Source organism: Rhea americana, unplaced genomic scaffold (genome assembly GCF_003343005.1).
Source record: "Rhea americana isolate MKP2758 unplaced genomic scaffold, rheAme1 scaffold_139, whole genome shotgun sequence".
Lineage (NCBI taxonomy): Eukaryota > Metazoa > Chordata > Aves > Rheiformes > Rheidae > Rhea > Rhea americana.
The window spans coordinates 341285-350052 of NW_028185472.1; the positions used below are offsets into that span (position 1 = coordinate 341285).

Sequence of the window (8768 nt, forward strand, 5' to 3'; positions counted from 1 at the left end):
CTGCATTTGAGCTATAAAAATACCCCTGCTTCTCTCCCAGTTGCCAGACTGTAACAGGGGAGGGGAAGGGAGGAACCCATCGCTTTGGAGCCAAACTTGCCAGCAGGCTCATCAGACCAAGAGGCTCCAGATGAACCARCGCCTCAGAGCTTGGTAGCTGAGCTTGCTTGCAGGGAATTGGTGACAGTTTGTCACAGGCTCGGGACATTGCTTTTCAAAGCCCCTCAGCCCAACCTTCCCAAATACATGGGCATGGAGAGGTGCCAAGCTTGTCTCTGAAAGCTGCCCGGTTCCTCTGGCAGCATGGAGTCATGTGGGATGGTTTCTAGAGCTAGGTTTCTTTGCAGGGCTTGCTGTGTTTTCCTGCCAGGCTAGAAAAGCAGCGAGAGAGCTGCCTTTGTGGTAGCCTGCCTGCTTGTTCCTTTTTCATGCCCAAGGGGAACAGAGGGAGAGCCAAACTGAGACAAGATTATGACCAAAGTATGGGGATGTCTTCAGACCATCTTGGAGCAATGAGAAGGGTCCCTGTGCAGTCCTGATTCACGTGAGCTAAAAGGGGACATGCTGTATGTGCCAGCGTCCCCCATTACTCATGGTCACAGCAAGTTCAACACCTGCATCATTGTCTGGGGACAACCTGGGGGATTCCTGCTTTTTACTACAGTGAGTTTATAGGTGTCAGCTCCACTTGGAGGGGATATTATCTTATTTTGCTAATTATGGTCCAACAGATGCTATTCCCTACTGGGCTGAGAAACTTCTCTCAGTTCTTCTTTCCCTTCCTCAGTCATGAATGGGAGCCCATGTTCCTCTCACACTCATGGCCTGTGTTTATTTTACACAGAATGTCCTTAAAAGTAATGTAGATTACTAAGTCTCCTCATAGTGAAGAGCATGAGCCAAGTGCAAATGTCATCTAAGCCTTWAGCATGCCCCTCTGCCCTACACACATACACACACAGAAGACTTGCAATGTATGAAATTATTTAATGATATAAATAGTAATCACCAAGGCTGGCTGGATGCTGTAGCCCACGCAGTATAAAATGTTTTTTTTTTTAAAAAAAAAAAAGAATAAGAGAAAAAAAATAGGATAAATGAAACTAACCCCACAAGAAGCAGGGCAGGAAGCTGGTGTCAAGCACCTAGGCACTGGGAGAGCTGGACCAGGCAAGGGGGAGGTGAGAGGCCAGTGGAGACTCAGCTGCGCAAAAGTCTGAGGGGTCTGTGAGGCTGTGCGGAAGTTGCCTCCACACCCCGCGTGCTGCTCTAAGGGCATGAAAGCTTGTGAAACRTTCTGGGGCCCTTGGACACTGCAGGAGGACTGTATGTGTGTGAGCCTTAGGGCTCTGGATGGCAGAGACAGGCAGCAGTATTAGTTGCTGGTTATGCTGGACCAGCGGTCTATTTGGGAGGCCACAAACAATGCGGAGGGGTCTCCGCAAACCCTTCACCTGCCAGTCACTTGTCATCATCATCGCTTGTGCTGAACTGGTAGCTGAAAAAGTCTATGGACTCCTGGGCGAGCTTTGAGAGGTGGATCACACCCGTGATGATGAGGGCGGTGAGCAGGAGTGGCAGCACCAGGCTTCCCACTGTGGCCAGGATGTTGTAGCATCTGGCCTTGGAGCTGAAGTGCCGAGCTGCTTCCACGTCTCCGGCCACCTTCTGGTCCCGTGCCTGCAACAGCCGAGATACGGGGTAACCAGCTGAACTGGAGGTAGMAAAAGCGACTGGGCAGCGGTAGTGAAACTACCTGTGGCCTCCCTCCCCTTCCTGCGGCTCTGGGAAGTCCACGTCCCTTCCCTGTCCTTACAGCCCCACTGAACCCAAGGTGCATCTGAGCAAATGGCCTGGACCTCCTTCTGGTCTCCCTACTTGCCACGTGGCTTCCAGTGAGGCAGCGCCACGGTCTTGCACCCTGCAATTTAGTCCTCCTGGGTGTGCCAAGATCTCCACCGGCTCACGATGAACCAGCTTGGCTATGTGGACAGCCCTCAGCCAGCCTTTGTCTTATCTCCGCTTCTCACCCTCTTGTATTGTGCCTCTAGGGAAATGCTGCAGCGGAGCTGCAAGCGACCCAGGAGAGCTGGCTAGGCTCACAGAGAAAAGGATGGAGGCTCCAGACCTCCCTTTCCCCAGTCTCTCTGCCCCRGTTGAGTCCGACTGGACCCAATCCTGCCAGATGACAGGTCCCATGGGGGAGTCAGGGAGGCATCCCTTTGCCTCCAATGCCTTCTGAGGAAAGCAGCTGGTCCTCGATGCTACATCACTCCTCAGACAGCGGCAGCCCGGAGGTGGCAGGAAGGTGCAATTACATGGGGGCTTTCTCAGCCTCATTAATAGGTGACAGGAAGGGATGGGAGGACTTTAMCAGGGAGTAGTGTCACCCACAAATGGCAGGGGGATGAGGTCTTCTTAAAGATGTTAGACTCTTTTTTTCTAGTGCTCTGTACTCCAGCCCTCCCAGTCAGTCTGCATTCTGTATTTCCTCTCCATATCTCCTTGGGAAATCCTCCCTTCCATGGTGTTAGCAATTCAGAGCACAAGGAAGGCTCTCAGAAACACCAGGTAAGCCCAAACATGGATCTCTGATTCCCACTTGGGTCCTGGCTGTCTCTACCCTGTGGAGTGGCCTCCCTGGGGCAGGGCAGCACAGGGTTTCCTTACCTTGACAGAGAAGGCAAGAGCCACGAATCCAAGACAACAGAAGTTCATGTAGATGGTGTTGAAGATAGACCAAATCAGGTGGTCACGGGGCACCACAGAGGAGTTGATGGTGATGACAGTAGTAGAAGGGTCCCGCTTGTGGGATGTCATGGGCAGGTAATCCTCACGTGGGTAGGAGGTGTCCATGGTCACACAGAGGAGCAACCCTCAAGCTCTTTTGCACTGTCTTTTAGCAGCCTGTCTAGGGGAGCAGGGCACGACAGTCCCTTTATATAAGCCCTGYCTCCAGCACAGGCTCATCTTCTCTATATATAAATCTGAGAAATTACAGCCCTCCATGGGCTGTGGTTATCAGAAATGCTTGGCTGGGAGCTAGAAATATAACTTGGTTTTGCAAGCCTACCTCCCTCCTGCAAGTATATAGGCAGTGGCTTTTTATATTCAGCATTCCTCCCAGAATGAGAGTCACAAACTGCTCTAGACTGCTTCCAGGACAGGGCTGGGCAGAGGGACAGCTCCTGCAGGAGAAGCTGAATGTCCAAGGAGTCAATAGGAGGGATCCATGGGAAAAGTTTAAACAAGTGATCAGCAGCTGCACAGCCAGGAGCATCCTTTCCTGCCTCTCCACCTGTTTGCTGGGGCTTTGCATTAGCCCTCATTGAAAGGTTGGCGCAGGTCTTTTATCTGGGCCACCAACGCACAAAATGGGTCTGGTACCCAGAGGAGCGGACACCAGACAGATCCTTCATGCCAGGCCTGCCAAGGAAATCACACCTTGCGTGGTCGTGTCATGACCCCAGATCGAGACCTTCAGAGTGTGAAGATGCTCTTTGGCTTGGGCAACCTCRTGCTCACAGCAAGCCCAGACTGCGGGAGCAGAGCGATGTATTCARCAACAACGATTTCCCATCCATTAGCTAGTGGTGTTACAATGGAGAGGGCTTTGCGGCTTCTTGGCCAAGTGTTCGTGATCACAGGAGCGTCTGATCTTGGACACTGTCTTTTATTGTTGACAGAAATGTGCTTTCTCCTGCTGTTTGGAAACATCCGCTGCTGAGGAAGCGTTTGGCTCAGGTAGATGTGATGATTGCTGTTTGTACAGCACCTGGGCTGCCAGTGCTTGGGACTGCTAAGGACTGGTAAAAGTGCTACACTTTTTTTCCCTCAGAGAGAGCATTAAGTGGGAAGTTAACTCTAAAACAGCGAGGCGCTCCTTCTGGCAAAGCCCTATACAATTCCCTGGCGGTAGAAGGAGATGGGGCTTTGCAAGAAAAGCCCAAGGAGGTGTTTCTCTTTCTTTCTTTCCTTTTTTTTCTTTTCTTTTTTCTTTTCTTTTTCTTTTTTCTTTTTTTTTTTTTTGCCCTTCTGCCATCCCTAGGTCTTTAGGAAGAAGCTCTTCTCCCGGACCGGGAGGAGAAGGAGAGGTACAGGCTGGCAGTGTGCTGCAGCAGGGAGGGGATGAAGGCAGAGGGCTGTGCAGTGGCCCGGGAGGCAAGGGCACTTTGCTAGCTGCAGCTGCCACATGCTGGCAGGAATGGGAAGAGTAGGTTGATAGTGGCCTGAGGGAGAAAAAGGCAGGCTGAGCCGGGAGCAGCCCTCCTGCCCCAGCGCGGAAGAGCTCTGCGCTTGCAGCACCTCTCCCTGGAGACACTTGAGGTCCCAGCTGGTGGTGGGGACTCTCCTGCCAACGGCCCGGCCACCAGCATCGCTCTGGGGCTCATCCCAATGAGCAAGTGGTACCAGTGAGTGTGGAGCTAGGGCTGTGGGAAATGCTGCTCGTGAGCAGGTGAGCGAAACTTCAGGACAAGTGCCCTGAAGCCCTAAGTCTTGGAGGCTTTTGCATGCAGCACCTCCGCTTCTACCCCAACACGTCTTCCTTGCTTTGCCTGCAGGGGAAATGGCCCTGGAAAGTGTTCCCTGTTTATTAAAACCCCCTGTTCCCTGCTGGGGCCCTAGAACTGGCTGAAGCATTCAGGGGTAGTGGATAACAGGGTAAGGTGCTTCTCATCACTCCTAGGTCCCTCAGGGCCTCCCACAGGTCTCCCCCCCATGCCACAGCAGGTCTCTCCACGGGTCGTTGTCTTCCCCACGGGCTGTGAATAAAGCACCATGTGCCAAGCTCTGCAGGAAGCTTTATTTGTGACCTACAAATGCGTTGCGACTGGATTAAGTACCAGTGTGGCCAGGAGAACCTGTCACCTCCCTTCCAAGGTGCCCAAGCCACGAAGAACGGGATGCTGGAGGCAGTCACCTAGCCCAGCCCTTACAGTGGTGGGGCAGAGCAGCAGCTGTATCCAAACTCTTTGGTCCATCCTGGGATGTGGGCAGGAAGGAGGCAGCACCTTGCCTGAGCTCAGCCTCCCTCTCCCCCGTGTTGCGGAGGCAGCAGGGCCCTGGTACACCTCCGGGGGAGACAAGCCCCTTGCGTAGCAGCAGGAGGGCAGCAAGCGAGTCCAGTCCTTGAGGGAGCAAGCAGGGGCGCGTCAGGCCGCATAGCTCATCGTGGCGACGATGAAGATGACGACCACAACCACAGTGACAACCAGCAGCAGCGAGCTGATRATGTTCAGCACCTTGGCCCGGGTGCCGTACCGGCGGGCACCCTCCAGGTCCCCCAACACCTTGCAGTCACGGGCCTGCGAGGGCCAAACGTAAAGGCTCAGCAGGAGAAGCCAGACCCTCGCCAAAGGGGCTGGGAATGCTGGAAGGGGCAGGAGGGCAGCAGGGGTCCAGCCCAACTGGGGTGGCCACCAGGTGGTGCTGGGGCCTCACAGACGCACAGCCCTGGGTAAAGGGGGGGATTTGTCCTAGCCACAGCCCCACCAGGACTGGCACATGGGTACAGGGTGTGGGCTGTGTCGGGGGACTGGATTGGGGGTGCCAGGACAGGCTGTCATAGGGGCACAGGGATGTGGGGTCCCGGGTTGTGGGGGATCAGGACAGGCTGGGTTGGGGGGACTGGACCAGGGGATCAGGCTGGGCTGGCTCAGAGGGAGGGAACTGGGGGGCCTGGCTGGGCTAGTCTGGGGGACTAGATTGGGGGAGGTCTGGTCAGCAGGGGTCTGGGGCACAGGATCGGGGGGGTCCTGGTCAGATGGGTCTGGAGGACTGGACTGGGGAGTCCTAGTCAGGCTGGCCCTGGGGGATCRAATCGAGGAGTCCTGGTTGGAGTGAGTCTGGAGGCCGGATCGGGGTCCCAGTCGGACCAGCTCTGGGTGTCCATTTGGGGAGTCCCAGTCGGGCCGGCTCTGGTGACCAGACTGGGGCTCCCAGCCAGGCTGAGCCTGGGGCGCTGGCCTGGAGGCTCCCAGCTAGGCCAGCTCTGGGAATTGGGGCCTCCCAGCCAGGCTGAGTCTGAGGCACCAGACTGGGGGGTCCTGGCAGGGCCAGCTCTGGGGACTGGCTCAGGGAGTCCTGGCTGGGTGGGGGTCCTGGTAAGACCAGCTCTGGAGGACCTGACTGGCAGTCCCAGATGGGGCACTGACCTGGGGGCTCCTGGCCAGGCTGGGTCTGAGTGCTGGCTCGGGGACTGACTTGGGGCTCCTGGCCAGTCTGAGGCACCAGGCTGCGGGGATCCTGGTCAGGCCTGCCCTGGGGCACTGGACTGGGGGGTTCTGGTGGGACCAGCTCTGAGAATTGGATCAGTGACTCCCGGTTGAGCTGAGTTAGCGGCACCAGATTGGGGGTCCCATTTGGGCCAGTCCTAGGCACCAGCTTGGGGGTCCTGGGGGTTCTTGYTCACGGGCTGGTGCCGGTGCGGGTGGCAGGGCCATGACTCACCTTGATGGAGAGAATGAGGGCAGGAAAGCAGAGGCAGCCCARGTAGGCGAAGCCGTGGCCCAGCAGCACGTTGAAGAGGGACCAGAGGATGAAGTCACGGGGCTGCCTGCCGGGGCCGGCGGCGTGGGGCGGCCCCTGCTCGGGGGGCTGCAGCGGGATGCACACGTCTGCCTGCTGGGGCTGCATGGCCAYGCCGCGGAGCTGAGCTGCCGCTGGCCGGAGAGCAGTCACAGCGAGGAAATGAAACCCAGCCCGCCTGGGCCGGGGGGGACAGCGGGGGCGGCCCTGCGCCGCCCTCAGCGCTCGCGGAGCCCCTCCAGCGCAGGCTCAGGAGCCCCCCGCGGCGGCCCGGGGTGGTGCAGGAGAGGCAAAGCTTTTGGGGCACCCGGGCCCCTCGGGGCCTCCGCTTCACCCGCCGCCGCAGCCCCCGGCGTTTTGCCCCTGCTGGCGTGCCGCCAGCCAGCGGCTGCACCCTTTCCTTGCAGCTGGCACCGGCTGAATTAGACCCACGTGAGCCCTGTGCCCACCGGTGACGGTGGTGGACACCCGTGTGTCCCCCGGGCGCAGTTTGGGGGCTGAAGCGGGTGACAGAGCAGCCCGCTGTGTCCCGCGGCGGCTGCACTGGAGGCGGGCGCACGTGCTGCGGGGTGGAGAGGGGAGWGAAGGCAGCTCTGCTTTCGGGGAGCCGCCCGGGGGCTCCTCGCAGGCTGCCGCGACGAAAGCACCGAGCAAGGGGGGGGATGCCCCTCATTTCGCCACTGAGCCCTGAGGAACTTCCCTAATTCCCCCTGCCGGGTCCCAGGGGACCCCCCCAGCTCCCTGCTGAGCCCTGATTCCTCTGCAGGTGCTGTAAAGCCTCGTGGACCCTCCGCAGCGCGTGTGCACATCTGGGGTTTCCAAACTGGAGCCCAGGGGTTCGTTTAGCTGACGTCTCCCGCGTGGCGTCCCCGCCGTCCGAGCCTCGCTCACCCCCGCCTCCCCGCTCGCCCACGCCGCGGCGCGTCCTCCTTGGCCCCTTGAGGCAGGGGTGCTCTGGGGAGACGTTGCCTCCCAAAACGCGGGAGCGCGGTGTTTCCCGGATGGGACCAAAAGCGCTTTATTCGGCAGTGGCTTGCCTCCAGCACGTAACCCGCCTGGGCCGGCGAGCGCGGCGAAGGGACGCCAGCGGGCAGAGCAGCAGGTCTGAGCCGAGCGGGACGGAGGCGGCAGAGCGGCGTCACCCCTTCCTTGGCAGGACGGCTGGGCGCCGCGGCCGGAGGCCTACGTGGTGTAGTGCAGCGACGAGACGTACAGGAACAGCAGCACCAGCGTGACGATGATGAGCAGGATGCCGAGGACGAACGCTGCGATGTTCAGGTACATGGCCGTCTTCCCGTATTTTCCTGCAAGCAGGGGTTGCCGGGCAATTTTTTCATCTCTGGCCTGTGGAGAGGAGGAGGAGGGAGCAGGGAGCAAGATGAGAAGGTCCCGAGTGGTCTGCCGGAGCTGAACGGGACTAGAAAACCTGCGTTTTGCTCTCCCTGGCCGGGACCTGCTTGCAGCCGGAGCAGCGCGCGCAGCAGCGTTCAGGCTCTTTCTTAACGGCCTGTTAAAAGCCATTAAAATCGGCAACGCTCTGCCCAGTCCGCCCGTGGAGCGAGGCGGCGAAGCCGGGGCATTCCCAGAGGACGGCGGAGGCTTGGAAGGAAGCGAGGGAGGAGAGCGATCCCGATCCGGGCGCACCTGCGTGGGGAACGCCCCGGCCAAGGGGCGGCCGGGGCAGCGGGCGCRCGGCGCTCCCCGCGCCGCCTCCCCGCCGCCCTTCGCTCGTCAGGCCGGGCTGCGCTTTCGGCGGGCTGCGGCGGAGTTAGCGCCCGCGGGGAGAGCCGAAACGCGCCGGGCTCCAACCTGCCCGTCCCCGGGGGCCCGCCGCCCCTCCGTTCCCTCTCACCTTGATGGAGAAGACGAGCGCGATGAAGCCCAGGCACAGAGGGTTGCAGCAGAACAAGGTGTTGAAGTAGGACCAGAGCACAAAGTCCCGCGGCTCCCGCCTGAGGCCGGGGGCCTCCACCCGGCCGAAAGCGGTGGCCGTGGGGTAAGGGGGGGCCGCCTCGTAGCGGCCCGGGGGCGGCACGTTGATGCTGACGGTGTGAGGATAGCTCTCCATGGCAGCGAGCAGCTGGGCGCCCGGGGCCACCTAGTTATAGGCAAGAGGAGGGTTTGCCGGGGTGGGGCCTCAGGGACGCCGGGTGCCGGGGGACAGCGGGGACGGTCCCCACCCGCCGGGCCACGGCCGCCGAGCGCGCAGGGTGCAAAGGGCGGCGGCGCCTCGCCGGCGG

At 59.6% G+C, this 8768-nt stretch overlaps 3 protein-coding genes across 3 annotated transcripts in view; all 3 read right to left on the reverse strand.

The window, feature by feature from the left end:
* Window positions 1–973: 973 nt before the first annotated feature.
* Window positions 974–4704, reverse strand: LOC146599521 (interferon-induced transmembrane protein 5-like). Its single transcript, XM_085298420.1, has 2 exons — window positions 2671–4704; window positions 974–1680 (listed from the first exon to the last, which is right to left on the reverse strand). Exons 1-2 carry the CDS (start codon window positions 2854–2856, stop codon window positions 1462–1464), a joined length of 405 nt encoding a protein of 134 aa, XP_085154546.1. The 5' UTR covers window positions 2857–4704; the 3' UTR covers window positions 974–1461.
* An 81-nt stretch (window positions 4705–4785) lies between these two features.
* Window positions 4786–6728, reverse strand: LOC146599522 (interferon-induced transmembrane protein 5-like). The gene is made up of 2 exons (XM_085298421.1): window positions 6451–6728; window positions 4786–5306 (listed from the first exon to the last, which is right to left on the reverse strand). Exons 1-2 carry the CDS (start codon window positions 6634–6636, stop codon window positions 5154–5156), a joined length of 339 nt encoding a protein of 112 aa, XP_085154547.1. The 5' UTR covers window positions 6637–6728; the 3' UTR covers window positions 4786–5153.
* Window positions 6729–7657: 929 nt separating this feature from the next.
* Window positions 7658–8768, reverse strand: part of LOC146599523 (interferon-induced transmembrane protein 1-like) — a 2028-nt gene continuing 917 nt past the window's right edge. Inside the window, exons 2-3 of the mRNA XM_085298422.1 lie at window positions 8381–8626; window positions 7658–7872 (exon numbers count right to left, since the gene is read on the reverse strand). Coding sequence (XP_085154548.1) covers window positions 7711–7872; window positions 8381–8626 — 408 coding nt within the window. The 3' untranslated portion in view covers window positions 7658–7710. The remainder of the gene's footprint in view (window positions 7873–8380; window positions 8627–8768) is intronic.

Excerpts from the sequence above, each read along its gene's own strand:
- LOC146599521 (XM_085298420.1), bottom strand. The coding sequence starts at position 2,856 with ATGGACACCTCCTACCCACGTGAGGATTACCTGCCCATGACATCCCAC. Across the intron at positions 1,681-2,670 it reads CTCTTGCCTTCTCTGTCAAG|GCACGGGACCAGAAGGTGGC; the intron begins GTAAGGAAACCC and ends CGGCTGTTGCAG.